This window comes from Dendrobates tinctorius, unplaced genomic scaffold, assembly GCF_039654945.1.
Source record: "Dendrobates tinctorius isolate UK_male_01 unplaced genomic scaffold, ASM3965494v1 ptg000143l, whole genome shotgun sequence".
Lineage (NCBI taxonomy): Eukaryota > Metazoa > Chordata > Amphibia > Anura > Dendrobatidae > Dendrobates > Dendrobates tinctorius.
Genome location: NW_027361810.1, coordinates 40,316,742 through 40,338,617, shown reverse-complemented (window position 1 = coordinate 40,338,617; position 21,876 = coordinate 40,316,742). Strand labels below are relative to the sequence as shown.

Here is a 21,876-nt window from a genome sequence, read left to right as displayed (position 1 = left end):
TCCTAGACGCTTCATCACAGCCGGAGGACTAAATAAGCCTGAAGCATGAAAAGGGGAAAACTAACTGCCCCAGAGCAGACCCCAAAGGAATAGATAGCCCCCACACATGTATTGATGGTGAAACATGATGAAGGCACAAACACAGGCAGGAAAATAGGCTGAGCAAACTATGGGGCCCAAACTAACTGGAGAGGAAAGGAAAGACACTGTCTGCAACCTGCAAAAAACCCTACAAAAATAATGTCCAACACGTCCGATAGCAAAATTAACCCTGAAGTCACTAGACTTCTCCCACTATATCAGCACTCTGAAATATTCTGAGACAGAGCAAAAAGAAACCAAACTAGTAAGGTACAAAAAGCAAATTGGCAAAATACTGATAAATAAGAGTGGAAATTCTGCACAGCCCCCAGCAGGGGCTGGCTGACCACACCAAAAAACTGAATAGACCAACAAAATCAAGTGTGAACATTAGCAGAAAAACTTAGCTTTAGATGACTGGAACAGAGCTGAAAACCAAGAGCTGACAAGCCAGAAGGAATCACCAGCAACTGAATAGGGCGTCGACTGTCTTAAATCCAATCTGAGACTCCTGAGGTCCAATCGTCATCCTCATTCTCAGGTGGCAGATCTCCACCGATCAAATCAGCCTCACTACCTCCTGTTACCACCAGAGGGAGTCTGGAAGGAGAACTCACAACTGGTGAACCAGAGAATGAACTCACAACAATAATCTATGGAGCATCTTATGGGAGCATAATTTATGGAGCATCTTATGGGGCATAATCTATGGAGCATCTTATGGGGCATAATCTATGGAGCATTTTAATGGGGGAATAATCTGTGGGGCATTTTATGGGGGCATAATCTATGGAGCATCTTATGGAGCATCTCATGGGGGCATAATCTATGGAGCATTTTATGGGGCATTTTATGGAGCATCTTATGGGGGAATTGTTAGGAATGGCGGAATGCATTAAATAAAAATAATAATAAAGTGCGTTCGCCGCTCGGGGTCCACCATGCAGTAGATGACATGACTGCTGCTAAGTGGTGGCAGGCAAGCAATATGGCAGAAATGCGCACGTGGGTTAAACATCACCCAGGTGCACAAAGCAATCTCTGTTAATTCACAGAGGTGCCAACAAAGACAAATACAATACGGTTGAGCCTGTTGGAGTCACAGTACTCAGTAAATGCACACACGGTATCTGGTCACAGGAGCAGAGCCAAAGACAGCAGAACTGCATCCATCTAGCCCTACCGTGCGTGTGACGTCACAACTGCGGAAGCCAAGGAGGGCTGCAACTGCAGCGCAGTGTAGGAAACTGCCACTAGACGACAAAGCTAGTAAGTAAGCGCAATGTCGGACGCTAGCAACTGTGGATAATGTAATAATGGCTCGCTGGCGCTGACTCTAAGCTTAGTCCCTGTCCACATACGTAATATCAGAGGGAAGGGGTTTCAAATGAGTCATACATCCATCATCATTCACACAGTAGCAACTAGAGACTATACTAGCGCATGGTGGAACGGCCATGCGAGCTTTTTTTAGCATCCGGGACCTTCCGGAAGCTTCCAGATCTTCGAGATGGACCAATGAGATCTGGAGCAGGACCTGAGCACATGACTCCCGATCTCCAATGGGAAATCATCTCATGAGCATGCTCAGTAGGAGGACAGAGGGACTTAGCCCCTGGAGAGATTTGCTGCAAGGCAATCTCCTCTGCGGTAGATAAACAGCAAGAGACCGCAGAATGTAAGGGTCTGGATTCCTTCCTGCAGAGCAGATGCAGAAACCTGATGCCTAACAATACCCCCCCTCGTCCCTGAGCCTTCCGATCCACCACCTTGTGCCCATCAGGAGCATAGGCCTCAGACATGTCCGAAGGCAAGTCTGATGTCCCGGTAGGTGACAAGGAAAACCGGGACACGTGGAAGGCATCAAAGACGGCAAGGTTGCCAGGTTTGAGAAGGGACGCTTGGGAGACAACGGGGGTGGCAAAATCGCCAGGAGCAGAAGCTAAAGTGGAACGCCGCAGTGTGTCGGCTGGCGTCTCCACTCTCTGTTTAAGGAAGCTATTCTGAGCACAAGAGGCGCAGGCCCGAATATACTTTTTAACGTCCCGAGCCCTGTGCGACCACCAATACGACCCCACCAGGAGTTTTGTGGTCTGCATGTAGCCACAGTGACCACCCCTCCTGGAGGCGTGTGCCCACGCGAGAACCCTCGGCCGAAGGCGGGGAGAGACAAAGGTCTTGCCCGACAGCACAGAGTTTGGACATTGCGGGGCACTGTTGTCCTGAGAAACAGCGTGTTGACAATGGTAACCGCAAACGGAGTTTTGTGCCGGACGCGCCTCGAGAATGGTGCGAGACACCTCCATGGGCTCTGGGAGTGGAGTCTCTGGCTCGGGTGGTTCCAGAGGCTCAAAAAAGTTGGGAGCCGAGGTAACCTTCCGTTTGGATTGAGCATGCTCCAGGCCGCGCTCCGAAAAACGGAGATCAATGCAGGTGGAAATGGCAATCAGCTATTCCAAACTTGCAGGAACCTCTCTGGTAGAGAGAGCATCCTTAACATGCTCCGCCAAACCTCTCCAAAACACAGGGATGAGGGCTTTGTCAGACCACTCCAGCTCGGAAGCCAGTGTCTGAAAACGAACGGCATACTGACTAACCGAGAGGGATCCCTGAGTCAAAGCAAGTAGCTGAAGAGAGGTGTCGTGCGTGACCTGTGGTCCCAGGAAGACCTGCTTAATAGCTGTTAAAAACTGAGCAGCGGTCCGAACCTTTGGGTCACCACACTCCCATAGTGGCGTAGCCCACTCCAACGCCTTGCCCGACAGAAGGGAAACAATAAACCCCACCTTGGCCCGTTCCGTAGGGAATCACGCAGCCAGTAACTCCAGCTGGATAGAGCACTGGCTGACGAAACCCCTACAGGAGGCGCCATCACCAGAAAATGTATCAGGCAACGGGAGGCGGGTAACTGTCGGCGCTTGGGAGGATGTGGACATACATGAAACCGCGTCTTCGATTGCCTGTACAGCAGCTTCAGTGGATTTCGCAGCTGAGATAGCACTCTCAAGAGTAACCAACCGGCCCTCCAGCTGCCGAATATACTGTAAGAGTTGCTGCTGTTCTGCCATCACTAGCCTGATCCTGGCGCTAGTATAATGTTAGGATCGGCGGAACGCACTAAGTAAAAATAATAATAAAGTGTGCTTGCCGCTCGGGGTCCACCGTGTAGTAGATGACATGACTGCTGCTAAGTGGTGGCAGGCAAGCAATATGGCGGAAATGCGCACGTGGGTAAAACATCACCCAGGTGTGCAGAACAATCTCTGTTAAGTCACAGAGGTGCCAACAAAGACAAATACAATAAGGCTGAGCCTGTTGGAGTCACAGTACTCAGAGTAAATGCACACACGGTATCTGGTCACAGGAGAAGAGCCAAAGACAGCGGAATTGCGTCTGTCTAGACCTACCGTGCATGCGACGTCGCAAATGCGGAAGCCAAGGAGGGCTGCAACTGCAGCGCGGCGTAGGAAACTGCCGCTAGACGACAAAGCTAGTACGTAAGCGCAATGTCGGACGCTAGCAACTGTGGATAATGTAATAATGGCTCGCTGGCGCTGACTCTAAGCTTAGTCCCTGTCCACATACGTAATATCAGAGGAAAGGGGTTTCAAATGAGTCATTCACCAGAATCATACATCATCATTATTCACACAGTAGCAACTAGAGACTATACTAGCGCATGGCGAAACGGCCATGCGCGCTTTTTATAGCAGCCGGGACCTTCCGGAAGCTTCCAGATCTCCAAGATGAACCAATGAGATCTGGAGCAGGACCTGAGCACATGACTCCCAATCTCCAATGGGAAATCGTCTCATGAGCATGCTCAGTAGGAGGACAGAGGGACTTAGCCCCTGGAGAGATTTGCTGCAAGGCAATCTCCTCTGCGGTAAATAAACAGCAAGAGACCATAGAATGCAAGGGTCTGGATTCCTGCAGAGCAGATGCAGAAACCTGATGCCTAACAGGAATAATCTATGGAGCATCTTATGGGGCATAATCTATGGAGCATCTTATGGGGGCATAATCTATGGGGCATTTTATGGGGGCATAAACTATGGAGCATCTTATGGGGGCATAATCTATGGAGAATCTTATGGGGGCATAATCTATGGAGCATCTTATGGGGCCTAATCTATGGAGCATCTTATGGGGGCATAATCAATGGAGCATTTTAGGCAGCATACAGGGCATATTCTATGGAGCATCTTATGGAGCCATAACCTTTGTGGAGCAGCATATGGGGCATATTATTCTATGGAACATCTTATGGGGCCATTATTAACCTTTGTGCAGCATTATATGGGGTGTATTTTGTATGGAGGATCTTATGGGGCAATCATGAACTGTATGGAGCATTATATGGGGCTCCTGATTAAATATGGATATTCCAAAACATTTAACCTACTGATGTCTCAATGAATTTTACTTTTATTGGTATCTATTTTTATTTTTGAAATTTACCCGTAGCTGCTGCATCTTCCACCCTAGGCTTATACACGAGTCAATAAGTTTTCACAGTTTTTGTGGCAAAATTAGGAGGGTCAGCTTATACTCGGGTCAGCTTATACTCGAGTATATACGGTACTAGCTTGGCCCATGCAAAATTTTCGCACACTGGTCATCGGGGGCGCAGGCAATTTCAGAAAAAGCAAGCTGGTCAAATGTAAATGTATTTCATGAGATGATGAAAACAGACAGGTATTTATATATGTAGATTGGTAATACAATAAATTGGTTTGATAAGTAGAGGCCAAAAAATGTCTTCCGGTTGAGGTGTCATTGTGTCTTTCTGTAGGTTTATGAAAATGAATGTTTAAACTGTATTTAGTGATAAAATCATGAATGTGTGGTTTGTTTGACTCTTTTCTTGCTGAAGGGAGCAAATTTACCTTTGAAATGGTGTATCATTTGTGTGAGTGGGGTGAAGTAATCACCGAAAAAGCAGTGCATGTTTACAAATGTGTTTGCATATGTGACTCACCTCCAGTGAAGTGTGCAATCCTCCAATGTACCTGAAATAGGTTAGGCAAGCACTTGAGCAAACTGGAAAGACCCCAAGGCAAAAGTTTGGATTTGTTTGTGATGTTTGTAAGCAGCTTTGTGCTAGTGTGCTTTGGGGTAGTGTGCTGCCATCTGCAGGTAATTTGACCTATCAAATGGTGTATCATTTGTTTGTGTGGGTGGAGTAGGAACGGAGCAAGTGTGCAATGTTTACAAATGTGTTTGCATATGTGCCTCACCTGCAGTGAAGTGTGAAATCCTCCAATTTGGCTAAAATAGGCTGGGAAAGCAGTTCCACAAGCTGGAAAGCCCCCAAGGCAAATGTTTGGATTTGTTTGGGATGTCTGTAAGCAGCTTTGTGGCAGTGTGCTTTGGGGTACTGTGGTGCCACCTGCAGGTCATTTTTCCTCACTGCAGGTTTATGAAAATTAATGTTTAAACTGTATTTTGTGATCAAATCATGGATATGTGGCTTGTTTGGCTATTTTCTTGCTGAAGGGGGCAAGTTTACTTTTCAAATGGTGTATCAATTGTGTGTGTGGGTACAGTATGAACGGAGATACAAGGTGATCACCGAAAAACAGTGTTTAGAAATGATAGAATAGATACAGTAATTGAAACTGCAAGGAAAAAAGCGCAATAGGGTCTTATCTGAGAAAACCAAGATATCCAACAATAGTTTATACTCACCGTATATAGGAGAGTAACAGGCATAAAGAAACGCGGTCAGCTTGCTGCACATCCAAAAGACCACGCTGTGGCCATAAATCTTCAGATTCACTAATAGGATTTTTTATGGATTAAAACGTGCGCTGCCAGACCATCACTCCTCACAAGTTGTGCACTTAATATATTTATTTCCCAACGCGTTTCGAGGTCATAAAACCTCTTCCTCAGGGGATGACATGTACCTTCCTCAGGTACATGTCATCCCCTGAGGAAGAGGTTTTATGACCTCGAAACGCGTTGAGAATAGATACAGTGTAATTTTTACATTTTAAAAATTACAAAAAGGAAAATGGGCCGATGCAAAAGATTGAGCACCCTGTATGATCAGTACGTAGTAACACCCCATTTTGCAAGTATCACAACTTTTAAACGATTTTTGTAGCCAGACAAAAGTCTTTCATTTCTTGCTTGAGGGTTTTTCATCCACTCATCCTTGGAAAATCCTTCCATTGCTGTGAGATTACTGGGTTGTCTTGCATGCACTGCTATTTTGAGGTCTAGCCACAGATTTTCAATGATGTTCAGATCAGGAGACTGTGAAGGCCATTGTAAAACCATCAGCTTTCACCTTTTGAGCTCGTTTATTGTGGATTCTGACATGTTTATAATCATTATCCATTTGTAGATTGATTTCAACTTCACCTTTTTCCAGATGGTGTTCTGTTTTGTATCAAGAATTTGTTGAAATTTCATTGAATCCATTCTTCCCTCTACCAGTGAAATGTTCCCGGAGCCTTTGGTTGCAACAAACCTCAAAGCATGATAAATCCACTCTCATGCTTAATGGTTGGTGAGATATTCTTTTCCTGAAATTTGGTGCCCTTTTTTCTCCACACATATCTTAGATCATTGTACACAAAGAGTTCTATTTTAACCTCATCAGTCCATAGGACTTGTTTCCAAAATGCATCGGTCTTGTTTAGATGTTCTTTTGCATAATTCTGATGCTTAATTTTATGGTGAGGATACAGGAGAGGTTTTATTCTGATGACTCTTCCATGAAGGCCACATTTGTGCAGGTGTATCTAAAGTTGTGGTACATCATTCTACAGTTCAGAGTGTGCTAAATCTTTCTGAAAGTCTTTTGAAGTCAAGCAGGGGATATAATTTGCCTTTCTGGCTATCCTACGAACAGCTCTCATTTTGCTTGGTCTTCCAGACCTTATCTTGTTCTCCACTGTTCCTGTTAACTACCATTTCTTAATTATATTTCAAACTGAGGAAAGGGCAACTTGAAAACACTTTGCTATCATCTTTTAGCCTTCTCCTGCTTTGTGGGTATCCACCATTTTCATTTTCTAGTGGGAGGAGGCTGGGTTTTTATAAAGCTGGAAAATTTGCATCACCTGGCCATTCCTAACGATGACAGTGAACAAGCCTTAACCCTAACAGGCTAATTGAGGTCTGAAACCTTGGTTATCTGAGCACATAAATCTACAAGGGTGTTCAACTTTTACATCAGATTATTTTCCTTTGAGTAATTTTTAAAGTGTAAAAGATGAAAAAAATATATATTTTTTTTGCCTAAAATACAAAGGAAATGTGTCATCTTTAACTTTAGGCCTTTTAGAGATAATTTCATCTTCAACTTGCTTAACTGTGCACAATAACATAATTTTGGCGAGAGGTACCAAAACTTTTACATGCCACTGTAAGGCTTGGTATGGCATCCACACAGAATCCAATTCACAACATTTTTTTCAGCAAGAGAATGTGCACACAGCATAATTTAAATGCTGTGGCAGCCACCGAGTTTTCCCGGGAGAAGCCGCTTCTGGAAACACCTGTTAAGTGCATAGAAAATGTCACTTCTTTAACCACTTTAACGTTTCCGAATCATAGAATGTTAGAGTTTGAAGTGAACTCCAAGTTAAAAGAAGTGACAAACGACAGAACATGTGGACAGTAATATTGGCATTGCCGTGCTCTGTTAATTTTATGGGGTGCTTTTTCTGGGGTGGGGAGTCCGCCTCAAAATGACCCCTTGTAAACATACCCTGACATGGTTCTCAAAGCCACATCAGAAAGAAGCCTATTGATTTTAAAACAAGGTTTTATCATTGAAATACATACAGTATGAAGCTAATTCAGAGAATATTTGAATCATTTGAGTGTGTAGTTTAGAGCAGTATCCACTATAAAGTCCGCAGAAAAAAACAATTCTAATACTTTTTAAAAAACGATTCCTATTTATCTCAATGGAAAAACATAATTAGAACTTTAAAAAGGCATTTTTTTCCATGTATTTTTCTATGTATTTACCATTAAAATTGATAGGAAACTTATTAAAGCTGTACGAGTTTTTGTTTTGTTTTTGACACTGCGTATTTTCATAAAAAATGCAAAAGGAATCTCCAGCCCTCTGTGATTTATTTGCATTCAGTGTAAAGTGGCCCCCGAGGCGCGTTTGAAATCCAAACGTCAATTTCTCTTTATGTGCCGATTTTCCCCATAGAATTGTATTAGATAAGGAAAATCCGCAGGTAAAAAATGCATGCGCTTTATTAGTGTGTTTCTGTGGCAGAAACGCTTGTAATCCGCGCATGACTCTATCAATAAAGTTTTGTCAACGCAAAATACCAGGAAGTATCAAAAAGAAACAAGCTTTATTTAAAACATGACACACCAACAGGAGACTAAAAACTGCGGCAGAAAACAATGCGATAAAAAAATGTAAAAAACAAAACACAAAAACGCAATGAAAAATTTCAAGTAACCTAATTTAGGTGCAGAAAATCTGCATCATCAAAAACTCACCAAAAGGGTTCATTCACACATTAGTGATTTTTCCCATATGAGATCGGTCTTAGTTTTATCAGTACGTTTTTTTCAGCGTTTCATCGAAGTTTGGTCAGTGTCAGATTTTCATCAGTTTTTCGGTAAAAAAAAAAAGAAAAAGAAAAAGAAACAGATGACGGTTTCTCCAACTTTTCTAATCAGGCATTAAGTGAAAAATGGCCTGCAGATGGAGTGCTACGTCTGAGTGCTGTCCAATTTTTTTCACGGACTTATAGACTTGCGTTGGTGAGATTGATCCTAAATCTGATGAAAATCGGTCATGTCTCCGTGATTTTGTGTGAGCCACTCGTCCCACAGAAATACACAGACATATAATAGGCGCAAATTCGATCCGTGAAAAATGCGACTAAACTTTATTTTTTCCCGTTGACCTTTACATTTGTGAAGGTTAAATGAATATCACCATGTAGACACACCGGCTAATACATTTTCCACAGCGGCACGCAACAAATGATGGTTTAAAAAAGTGTAATAAATAATTTACTTTTACTGCAGACAAAGAACTTCACCTCTAACAGAAAAATGTAATTCTCACCGAGCAGAAAGAAACAGTTAATCGGTATTTTGCCTACAGCCGCTCCCCACAGAGACGCAGCAGACGGTATAATAGAGATAAATTAATTCAATAGCACAGGAATGAGCAGCTGAACACTTCAGGAAAAAGAAATAAAAAAAAATTAATTCCTTAAGAGAAGCACAGAGGATGCTCCCGCTATGGTGAATATTGGTTTATGGAGTCAGCATAAATAGTGGCGCTGCCACGATGTCTATGTATGTGAGACAGAAGAATGCAAAAAGCCGGCATTGACAAATCATTTTTTGGGATATTCCAAAACCTTTCAAAACCTTCGGAGCGAAACAGTTGCTAGGCTACTTTTTATTTATCGAGATAAACAAATAAAATAGATAGACCAAATACAAGGCATAAGGCCCCGTCACACACAGCGATCTCGCTAGCGAGATCGCTGATTTTGTGATGCCACAGTGATCTCGCCAGCGAGATCGCTGTGTGTGACGGGGATCAGCGATGGGCCCCCCCGCCGGGTACCTTAGAAACCTGCGTGCTTGCAGCTCCCGACTCCCTTAGATACCAGCGCCCACGCTGGTGCTGATCGCTGGTGAAGCTGCCGGTTTGGCAGCTCACCAGCGATCATGTAGCGATGCACCAGCGATCCTGACAAGGTTGTATCGTTGTAGGGATGGCTGGTGCATCTTTAAGTGTAACGGTACCCATAGTGCGCTGCTGCACTTCACAACCACTTTATGGTGGATTTAATACACAGGGTATTATCTTCACGGAAATCTACCATAAACACCAGTGATAAGCAATGTTCTCTCCAAAAACTGAGCATTTATGTGACTTCTGATTTGTGAATCCTTACAGTGAGCGCACTGCGTGCACTGCTGGGAGACGTGTCACAGTAATTTGCATACATGCGGTCACCTGTAGACTAGACGTGCACAGCTTCACTCAATGAAAGTGTATTGAGCGAGGCCAGTCCCGTCTAGTCTGAATGTGGCTAGAAATATGTATTATCATATGATCACTTGCTCCCGCCATCGGCATCAGGCGGGGAACCCTCACAGAGCGTAATGTGCATGATATGAGGATGCACAAGTCTGCAATCACAAAGTGATTTCAGACTAGTACCCCAAGGCCGGGAACCCCTTTAAAACAGATCCAACTTTATGATGCACCGCTTTTTATAACCTTTATGACGCACCAAATCCAATTTATGGGACATTTTTCTATGAAACTTGGCAACTTTAACTTAAAAAAAGGAGTGAATGAATCACTCCCTGTCCAGTGAATGACCCAATCTGTTCTTTGTATGCAATGGGTGCAAGATTCAAATACTGCTGACAGTCAGGAAATGAGTCCATGAAAAGTAAAGTTGATCAGCATCGGCACATCCAAAAAAAAAAAAAAATAAAATCTTCAAATTTTATTCCATAGGTATTGTTAGAAGTGGCGGAAGACACTAAAAATAAATAAATAATTAAAGTGCCTTCGCCACTCGGGGTCCACCGTGCGCCAGCTGATATGACCGCTGCTAGAGAGGCAGAGCACTATGGTATTAATGTGCACGGGGATAACTGCACCCGGAGTGTCTGTTTAAGCCACAGAACAACAGCGACACGGTAATAAAGGGTCACAGGAGCAGTCTTACATGTCAGAACTACATGTCAGAGCAACTGCGAACGCTCGAGGAACTGCAATCGCAGCGCGGTGTGAACGGAGCCTGAGCGGAGACACCTTGATATCGCTGGCGCGATGCAGGACGCTAGCTGCTGAGACAGGAATAGCTGGAGCGCGCTCGCGCTGGCGCTGCTACTGGCGGCTGCCCAATCACTCACACAATCGTATTATCAGAGGGAAGGGGTTTGTTAATAAGTCAGTCACCAGTCCAAGCATCCGTCACCATACATACAGCAGCAGTATGAAAATACTAGCGCATGGCATAGCGGCCATGCACACTTTTTATAGCGTGCGGGACCTGCCAGAAATCTCCAGAGCTAAGCCAATAGAATCAGGAGCAGGACCTGAGCACCTGACTCCTGAATTCCAATGGGAGCTCATTCCAGGAGCATGCTCAGAAGCTGGCTGAAAGGACTTAGCCTCTGGAGACAAATGTGAGGATCTGGATCTCTGCATAAGTATGGCAGGACACAGATTCCTAACATTACCCCCCCTCCAAAGGCCCCCTCCTCCCCAAGCCCTCTGGGCGAATACCCTGTGCCCTACGGCGGCATAGGGCTCAAACTCGTCCGAGGGCGAGCTTGGTGTCCAGGTAGGGGTTACAGTAACCCGAGACACCTGGAAGGCATCAGAGGAACCGAGGTCACCAGGTTTCAAGAGGGACACTTGGGAGATAGTAGCAGCAGTAGTGACAGAGGCACGCTGCCGCGTGTCGGCAGATGTCGCCACCCTCTGTCTAGGAGGGTTAGGCTGAGCACATAAGGTGCAAGCCTGAATACATTTTTTTTATGTCCCGAGCTCTATGGGGCCACCAATACGCATCAGCCAACAGTTTTGAGACCTGCATATAGCCCCGATGGTGGTGCGTGTTAGACGCATGCGCCCAGGTGAGCACCTGAGCCCTGAGATGAGGAGGGACAAAGGTCTCGATAGCCAGTTTAGACTCCAACCTTTGCAGGGAACCAGCTTCCGGAGAAACTGCACAGACATAGTGACAACCGCAGATGGATTCCTGGTCAGAGTCTGCATTAAAGTTAGTGCGAGACACCTCCATGGGCTCAGGGGGTAGAACCTCCGGCTCGTCTAGCTCAAGGGGTACAAAAAATTTGGGAGCCGAATCGGATTTGCGCTTGTAGTGAGCACGCACCATATCGCGCTCCGAAAAACGGAGATCGATACATGAGGAGACTGAGATTAGCTCTTCCAAGCTAGTGGGAATCTCTCAAGTAGAGAGAGCATCCTTCACATGCTCCGCTAGACCTTGCCAAAAAACGGGGATTAGGGCCTTGTCGGACCATTCCAACTCGGACGCCAGTGTCCGAAAACGGACGGCATACTGGCTAACCGAGAGTGACCCCTGAGTAGGGGCGAGTAACTGCAGGGACGTATCATGCGTGACCCGAGGACCGAGAAAAACTTGCCAGATGGCAGTTAGCAAGTTAGCCGCGGACCGAATCTCGGGGTCACCACGCTCCCACAGAGGCGTAGCCCATTCCAGCGCCTTGCCCAACAGTAGGGAGATAACAAAAGCCACCTTAGCCCGCTCCGTAGGAAATTGCGCAGCCAGCAGCTCCAGGTGTATCGAGCACTGGCTGATAAAACCCCTACAGGAGACGCCATCCCCAGCATATTTATCGGGCAACGGGAGGCGGGTAACTGTCGGCGCAAGGGCGGACATAGACATACGTCCTACCGCATCTGTAAGTGTCTGGACGGCAGCATCTGTAGCCTGCGCAGCTGCGAGAGACCTCTCAAGGGTAGCAAGTCGAGCCTCGAGCTGACACACAAGCTGTAACAGCTGCTGCTGATCTGCCATCTCTAGCCAGACCCTGGCGCTAGTATTATGTTAGGAATGGCGGAAGGCACTAAAAAAAAAAATAATTAAAGTGCCTTCGCCACTCGGGGTCCACCGTGCGGCAGGTGATATGACCGCTGCTAGAGAGGCAGAGCACTATGGTATTAATGTGCACGGGGTTAACTGCACTCGGAGTGCACTGAAGCAAGCCCAGTTAAAGACACAGAGCCGCAACCTTAAAGCACACAAAAACGCTGTGTCTGTTTAAGCCACAGAACAACAGCGACACGGTAATAAAGGGTCACAGGAGCAGTCTTAAATGTCAGAACTACTCAGTCAAGACCTACCGTGAAAAAGAGGTGCGAGACGTCGCAACTGCGAATGCTCAAGGAACTGCAATTGCAGCGTGGTGTAAACGGAGCCTCAGCGGAGTCACCGCGATATCGCTGGCGCTATGCAGGACGCTAGCTGCTGAGAAAGGAATAGCTGGAGCGCGCTGGCGCTGCTACTGGCGGCTGCCCAATCACTCACACAATCGTATTATCAGAGGGAAGGGGTTTCTTAATAAGTCAGTCACCAGTCCAAGCATCCGACACCATACATACAGCAGCAGTATGAAAATACTAGCGCATGGCATAGCGGCCATGCGCACTTTTTATAGCGTGTGGGACCTGCCAGAAATCTCCAGAGGCCTGAGCTAAGCCAATGGAATCAGGAGCAGGACCTGAGCACCTGACTCCTGAACTCCAATGGGAGCTCATTCCAGGAGCATGCTCAGAAGCTGGCTGAAAGGACTTAGCCTCTGGAGACAAATGTGAGGATCTAGATCTCTGCATAAGTATGGCAGGACACAGATTCCTAGCAGGTATCAAACAATTATAATCCACATACTGGGGATAGAAAAAAAACACTCTGACGCGTTTCTAGCACTAGGTGCGCCCTTAGTCCTATGGAATAAATGGCTGCGGTCGCACACAGTGCCAGAAACGCGTCAATGTTTTTTATATCACCAGCATGTGGATTTTAATTGCTTGATACCTATGGAATAAAATTTGAAGATTTTATCTATTTCTTTGGATGTGCCGATCAACTTTACATTCCTTGGCACCTTTAACACTTTAATTCCCATTCTCATAAATATTTTCATTAACACATCAATAAACAATATAAGCATTTGATACCCATACATTTATCAGTATATGTGGGCATTCATGTGTTAGTGGGCATCAGATGGGAATGTGTCATCCGAAAACAATCTATTCATAAAAGATGACCTGTCAGCAGGTCAAAAATTAGAGGTTTTTTTTAGAATTTTATTTACATGGCTGCCGTCAGTATTGTATTTGTTTTCTAAATACCCATAAAGGTTTCAGACACATAAGCCTTTTTAGTGCTCATTTTCATGGTCTTTACTAAGGGGGTGTGGATCACAGGATGATAAAAGTCGCGTCCACAAAAAACCCTGTGAGCAACACGCATTTGATAAAGAGCAAAGAGATTAACAGAACTAAATAAAAAGGACATAAATCTAGAACTATATGGCGAGTTTAAGAATAAATAAAAGGAAAGAAAACAGGTTACTCTGGGGAGCAGCAGGAATAAAGAGAGCAAAAGCTGGTCCTTTGTTTTCTCCTATATAGAGAAGTGTTATCAATCATTGTAAGGAGGAGGAGGAAGTGAGCTGTGATATCACATGGTGAATCCTGTGTTATATACTGTATATAGAGGTGTTATCAGTCATTGTACAGGAGGGGGAGGAGGTGAGCTGTGACATCACCTACTGTGAATGGCGGATTCTGTGCTATATACTGTATGCAGAGGTGTTATCAGTCATTGTACAGGAGGAGGTGAGCTGTGATATCACCTATTGTGAATGGTGGATTCTGTGTTATCTACTGTATGCAGAGGTGTTATCAGTCATTGTACAGGAGGAGGTGAGCTGTGACATCACCTATGGTGAATTCTGTGTTATCTACTGTATATAGATGTGTTATCAGTCATTTTACAGAAGGACCAGGTGAGCTGTGACATCACCTATTGTGGATGGTGGCTCCTGTGCTATCTACTGTGTATAGAGGTGTTACCTTTCATTGTAATTCTGTCTGATGATGACGAGACTGCTGAAAATTGTTCTGTACAGGAAATGTCAGTCTAGTATAAGTGACAAGTGTGGAACTTGCATAATTACTGATTTTAATTTTATATAGTTAGTATCATGGAAAATTGAAAAAAATATTATCAATTAAAAAAAAAAAATCTGTAAAAACCGTATTTAAGCAATAAGTCATTTTCTTTTACCGAAACAGTCTTTTCTGAATATTCACAGGACAAATGATTCTAAATTAATAAAACCATATAAGAAAAAAATAAGCTTAACTTTCTGGAGGTTTACTGCAAGTACTACCAAATAATTTTGTAGACTACTTGAAGTACAAAGAAAGTAAAACATATAGTGTCTGAAACAGTTAGAAATATAAGATAAAAAGGAGTGTTCTGTCTTATTCTGGATGTAGTTAGTAACGGCCGACTTAGATTTAGCGCTAGTTACACTGCACATGTCCATGAGACTGCTATTCCTTAGATATAAAAATCCATGTACCTACCTTTTTTAGATACCGGACCCCATAAGTAAATATATAGAGGTTAAAAGTAAATTTCCACCTGTAAAAAACACAGTAAATGACGAAGTGAGTTTTAAAACATTAAAGCACCATGTAAGAAATTCATAATATAAATTCTATACTTTTTTTGCTACGTTTTGTTTATAAATATTTTATATTTGCATTTGCAGAAGCTTTAAAAGAGGTATTCCCATCTCCAAGATCCTATCCCAATATTTAGTAGGTATAATAATAATATTAGCAAATACCTTCAATTAGAAATGTAGTATACAGTGGGTACGGAAAGTATTCAGACCCCTTTAAATTTTTAACTCTTTCTTTCATTGCAGCCATTTGGTAAATTCAAAAAAGTTCATTTTTTTCTCATTAATGTACACTCTGCACCTCATCTTGACTGAAAAAAGCAGAAATGTAGAAATTTCTGAAGCCACTCATTTGTTGTTTTAGCTGTGTGCTTATGGCCATTGTCTTGTTGGAAGGTGAACCTTAAGCCAAGTCTGAGGTCCAGAGCACTCTGGAAGAGTTGTCTTGTTCCTGCAGCTGAAAAACGCCCCCATAGCATGATGCTGCCACCACCATGTTTCACTGTTGGGATTGTATTAGGCAGGTGATGAGCAGTGACTGGTTTTCTCGACACATACCTCTTAGAATTATCACCAAAAGTTCTGTCTTCATCTCATCAGACCAGAGAATCTTATTTCTCATAGTCTGGGAGTCCTTCACGTGTTTTTTTTTTTTCAAACTCTGTGCGGGCTTTCATTTGTCTTGCACTGAGGAGAGGATTCCGTCAGGTCACTCTGCCATAAAGGCTCGACTGGTGGAGGGCTGCAGTGATAGTTGACTTTGTGGAACTTTCTCCCATCTCCCTACTGCATCTGTGGAGCTCAGCCACAGTGTTCTTGGGGTTCTTCTTTACCTCTCTCACCAAGGCTCTTCTCCCATGATTGCTCAGTTTGGCAGGACGGCCAGGTCTAGGAAGACTTCTGGTGGTCCCAAACTTCTTCCATTTAAGGATTATGGAGGCCACTGTGCTCTTAGGAACCTTGAGTACTGCAGAAATTCTTTTGTAACCTTGGCCATATCAGTGCCTTGCCACAATTCTGTCTCTGAGCTCCTTGGGCAGTTCCTTTGACCTCATGATTCTCATTTGGTCTGACATGCACTGTGAGCTGTGAGGTCTTATATACACAGGTGTGTGCCTTTACAAATCAAGTCCTATCAGTTTAATTAAACACAGCTGGACTCCAATGAAGGAGTAGAACCATCTCGAGGACGATCCCAAGGAAATGGACAGCATGTGACTTAAATATGAGTGTCTAAGCAAAGGGTCTGAATACTTATGACATGTGACATTTCAGTTTCTCTTTTTTAGTAAATTTGCAAACATTTCTACATTTCTGTTTTTTTTCAGTCAAGATGGGGAGCAGAGTGTACAATAATGAGAAAAAAGGAACTTTTTTGAATTTTCCAATGGCAGCAATGAAACAAAGAGTGAAAAATTTAAAGGGGTCTGAATACTTTCCGTACCAACTGTAGCTCTTCTGATAAGCTATGTCGCTTACCCCATGTGCAGGCATTAATAATAATAATAATAATAATCTTTATTTATATAGCGCCAACATATTCCGCAGCGCTTTACAGTTTAACAGTTTCAAAACACAAGCCATAAGTAACAATGTTAACAATACAATAATTGAAGCAAAATAAGACGAAATAAGACGACCCTGCTCGTGAGAGCTTACAATCTACAATGAGGTTGGGGAGATGCAACGTACAGGTGTGTATTTACAATTGTGTATTTACAATGAAGGTCCAGCCATCTTGAGGGAGTGAAGGATGGATGGAGATAGTGAATGGGCTACCCAAGCACACTTACACAGAGAATTACTTTGATCAGTGAACGTGATAGGCCGCTCTGAACAAGTGTGTTTTGAGGGAGCGCCTAAAACTATGCAAATTGTGGATAGTCCTGATTTCTTGGGGTAGAGCATTCCAGAGGATAGGAGCAGCACGGGAGAAGTCTTGGAGTCGGGAGTGGGAGGTACGGATTAGTGCAGAGGTTAGTCGAAAGTCGTTTGCAGAGCGCAGCGATCGGCTAGGCCGATAGACAGAAATGAGGGAAGAAATGTAAAGGGGTGCCACACTGTGGAGAGCTTTGTGGGTGAGAACAAGTACTTTGAATTGGATCCTATAATGAATGGGCAGCCAGTGTAACGACTGGCGAAGAGCGGACGCGTCCGAGTACCGATTAGCCAGATGGACGATCCTGGCCGCTGCATTAAGTATGGACTGGAGGGGGGATAGTCGAGTGACGGGGAGGCCAATTAATAGAGCATTGCAGTAATCCAGGCGGGAGTGGATCAATGCAACTTTGAGGGTTTTTGTTGTTTCCATAATGAGAAAAGGGCGGATTCTAGAGATGTTCTTTAGGTGTAAGCGGCAAGAGCGGGCAAGAGCTTGTATATGGGATGTGAAGGAGAGATTGGTGTCAAACAAAACACCCAGACAGCGTGCCTGCTGCCGGGGTGTTATTGTGGTATTGTAGTAACTTAGATTGTTACGACCACTAACAACTAACTGTCGCTATATGAGTGGTTGTAACCATGGATTCCTAAGCTACTGTTATGTCCTGTATATGGAGAAAGCGACATAGCTAATCAGAAGAACTATACTATGCTTCTAATTGGAGGTATTTGCTAATATTATTACACCTACTACATATTGGTATAACATCTTGGAGATGAGAATACCCCTTTAAGTTACACTTTTGGTAATAGTCTCTGCTTCTGGAATTACAGTCAAACCCTGAACCAGGACGTCCTGGATAAACACAACCAAGACAAGCAATACATAGGAAAGCACATGAATAGATTAGTACCCTCAATCGGCAGTGATGAACCTTTGCCCGTTACATATGGAGGCTTTCAGGACTAACTTTTTCCCTTTTTTAACCATTACCTTCCATCACCTGCATTGCTCATACTGTATGTAACACGCAGTCATTACGGCTCTATGCGCCATTTACCTATCTTGTTTTCATTTTCACGGCTCACAAACCAAATGTGTTTTTAAGTAAGTTCGTCGAGCCACGCTCACTAAATGAGGGAAATATGATTAACTTCACAATGGTACATTTAAAGGAAGTGGTTTCTGTTTAATAGACTTTTCAGATTTTTTTTTTTCTGACGGTAATTATAACGCTGTGTCACCGAGCTATTATTTCAGTGAAATATAGAATTGCTTGCTGGGTTAAAAGTGCCACAATGAATGCATTTCAGCTATTACAATTACCCATGAATGCAATCTCCCAGTGCTGACCTTTTGCTGATAAAGAGAGAAAAAAGTCATTAAAGTCATTCCGATTCCACTTTCACAATTAGTATGGCACTAATAACGATACTTCAAATTGTAAAAAAAAAAAAATAGACAAAAACTAAAAAAAGTAGAAAAAATAAATAAAATTGTGACATTCATTTGCTTAAATTATTGGGGTCTTCCCTGCTGCTGCCATTGTGGTGACCCCGCGCTTCAGAGAGGTTTTAACAATTTCCATTAATTTCAACAGTAGTTATATTTTTTTTTCATTTTTAATTAATTTATTTATTTTTTACTGTGATTCCTCCCAATGGAGGCCGCAGGCTGAGTTTTTCACGGGTTATTCCTGTCTGGAACAATTATGGCATATTCACAAAATTGGTCATAAATGTCTTGACAGATGAAGCTCCTAGCGCTAGGATACGGAATGGACTCGAGAATGGGACTGTACCAGGCAACCCTGTGATTGGAGACATAGCCGGGCATGCGCGTCTATCATAAACAAGGACTTCTCAAGAAAGACTGCAAAAAAGCTCCAAGTTCCTGGTGAAGTCCATGAGAGAGAGCAGAGATTTTCCATCTCAAAAGTTCATGTCCCCATTGGCTTCAATGGGGTTCGGGTTATGGTTCAAGTTCGATTACCTGAACCAAACTTTGGAAAAAAGTTTTGGTTGGGTACCAGAACCCGAACTTCCATGGGTCTGCTCATCCCTTGTTTGGGGTAGTTTTACAGTACCGGTCAAAAGTTTGAACACACCTATTGATGCAATGGATTTCCTTGTTCTTATTGGAATGTGAATGCCTCGGTTAATGGCTAGTACCTGTACAGTTTAACAACTGTGGCTACACGTGTGCACAGTGCTTACAAGTTCTTTCAAATAGAGCTCTGCTCTGAAGCTGGCCAGATATTGGTGGAGAGTACTTTTTGCTCCCATTTGCCAAGCTTCGATGTTACTGCACTCCTCCTATGCTGCAGGGGTATATCTGCCTCATGCAGCAGCATCGGAGAGCCCAGAGTGTGGGCTAGTACCATAATAATGCTGCTAGTCCAAACTGTCAATCAAGCAGGAGCACAAACCAGGGAAACGGCACGCTTCTGCCGATGATGAAACCACTAACTGTTGTTGTGGCAGTACGGTTACGTTCAAACAATGGATATTTTTCATATGTAAAAAATCCAATATTAGGGTCTGTGCTCACGTCGGGTTTTTGTCTCATTTTTTCTGTGAAGTTGTCACAAAACCTGAAGGACTTCCTAATCCCAGAAAAATTAATGAGACTCCTGAAATCTCATGCACACGTTGCTTATTTTTAACTTTCAGATTTAGGGTATGTGCACATGCTGCATATTTGCAGCAGAAATTTCTGCATCTCTTCTCAAGAAAAAAACTCGCATAAAATACACGCTTTTTTTTTGCCAAGTTTTTTTTTACATGCCTTTTTGTTGGGGATTTTTTCCCACTCATTAGTATTAGTAGATTTATATCTGCTCCAAATCAGCAAGCACAAAATAAGTAACGTGTGCATGAGACTTCAGGAATCCCATTCACTTTCCTTCAGGTTTGGTGACAAAACTACACAAAACAAGCGAGACCAAAAATGCAACACGTAAACGGAACCTTAGGGTGTGTGCACACGCTGCGGATTGTCCTGTGGATTTTTCTGCACGGATTTGTCAAAAACCGCAGTTAAATCCGCAGGTCAAAAGACCTGCGGTTTATCTGCAGTTTCTCTGCGGTTTAGCCTGCGGTTTGACACCAGCCATGGAGCAGATGCCAAACCTCAGCGGAATCCACACAAAGAATAGACATGCTGCGGATCTGAAACCGCAGCAAATCCGCGCGGAAAAATCCGCACAGTGGTTTTCATTTTGCATTGATTTTAATAGTACTGTAAACTGCTGCGGATCCGCACGACCAAAACCGCTGCGGATCCGCAGCATGTGCACACACCCTGAAATTTGCAGCATGATAATTCTTTCAGTGGTTTTCTTTGCTGCAGATTTCACCCATACTAAAGAGTAGGGTGGGGGGGAGCAATAGAAACGCACTTACCGGTAGTTTAAGCTGTGTTTTTCCTGTTAAAAGATAGAGAAATAATGCAAAAGTTTTGGCAGCAAATACTCAGTGTGTGCACATTGTGACGCCTAGGGGGGTGGCGTGCTTCCAAGAGTAGACCCTCTGGGTTGCGGCACTGAAGCTCCCCCGAGCGAGAGGACTAGTTGGGACCAACCCCTGTACAGGGATCATTAGGGGCAGACCTGAGGGAGATAGGTACCGCGACAGCTGGCACCAAGAGGGACGGCTCAAGCAAGCGGCAGAGAAGCCACCAGGACGGGACTGGAAGAACGGACGAGGCACAACCAGAATGGAGCCAGGGAACAGGGCTACCAGGACTGAGCAGGAGGACCAGGGACAGACTTAGGAGAACAAGAACGTACTAAGGAACAGAACTAAGGACAGTGCTTCCGAGTCAGGTGCTGCAGGGTTAAAAGAGTGAAGGAGCACGCGCCCGCGGCCTAGAGCGCATGCGCGAACCTGCTGCCGGCCGGAAGGCCGACAGTGACGAAGAGAGGCGCCGGGACCCCCCGAGCAGGAGAAGCGGAGCGGCGCGATGCGGGCAGGTGTGAGGAACGGCGCGAGGTGGGCATGGCAGCGGCAGGCATGACAGGCACAGCAGGCACCATCATGACACGCACCCTAAATCTGCTAAAGTATCTGCTTTGGAAAACCAAGACAAACTCTCAGAATTCTGCTGATTTGCCATTTGCCACATGCAGTTTGGCCTCTCTGAATCGAGCTAGCGCCTAAAGCTTTTGCTTAGAAACGTCTTTAATAGGTGACGTCAGCCATTTTTTTTTTTGCTTTCATGTGGCACTGATTTGATTTTTTTTGCTGTGCATTTCAAATTATGGTAGTGTTGCAAAAAAATAATAAAAATCTACTGATTCGTGTTCCGAGCAGAAACTCTAGCTGGTAACTGGCAGATTGTGCGCAGATTTTGAAGTTGAATATTTATTTATATATATATATATATATATATATATATATATATATCTCTGTATGAAGAAAACTCAATTTGTACATTCTAGAGAAGGGAGAATCAGTTAGCACGGCCGCAGTCCATCGGCCACGTCAGTAGTCAGTGGCCACTGGAAAGGAGTTTCCCGAACCTTTTCCAACCTGCTGATGTCCCCGATGCTTCTTCTGATAAATAGGCATCAAAAGAGGTGAAAGGGACCCGCAGCCGCAGGAAAGCAAAGTGTTAGCAGAACTCTCACCCGGCAGCCATAGATTACTGGCCACGTGGCCATGGTCCTGCCAATCGATTTACTC

The 21,876-nt window shown here is 44.0% G+C and overlaps 1 protein-coding gene across 1 annotated transcript in view; it reads right to left on the bottom strand.

Annotated features, from left to right (window-relative positions):
• Positions 1 to 21,876, bottom strand: part of CERS6 (ceramide synthase 6) — a 384,005-nt gene that overhangs the window by 117,878 nt on the left and 244,251 nt on the right. The window contains exon 4 of the mRNA XM_073545799.1: positions 15,209 to 15,266. Within this exon, the coding sequence (XP_073401900.1) occupies positions 15,209 to 15,266 (58 nt within the window). The remainder of the gene's footprint in view (positions 1 to 15,208; positions 15,267 to 21,876) is intronic.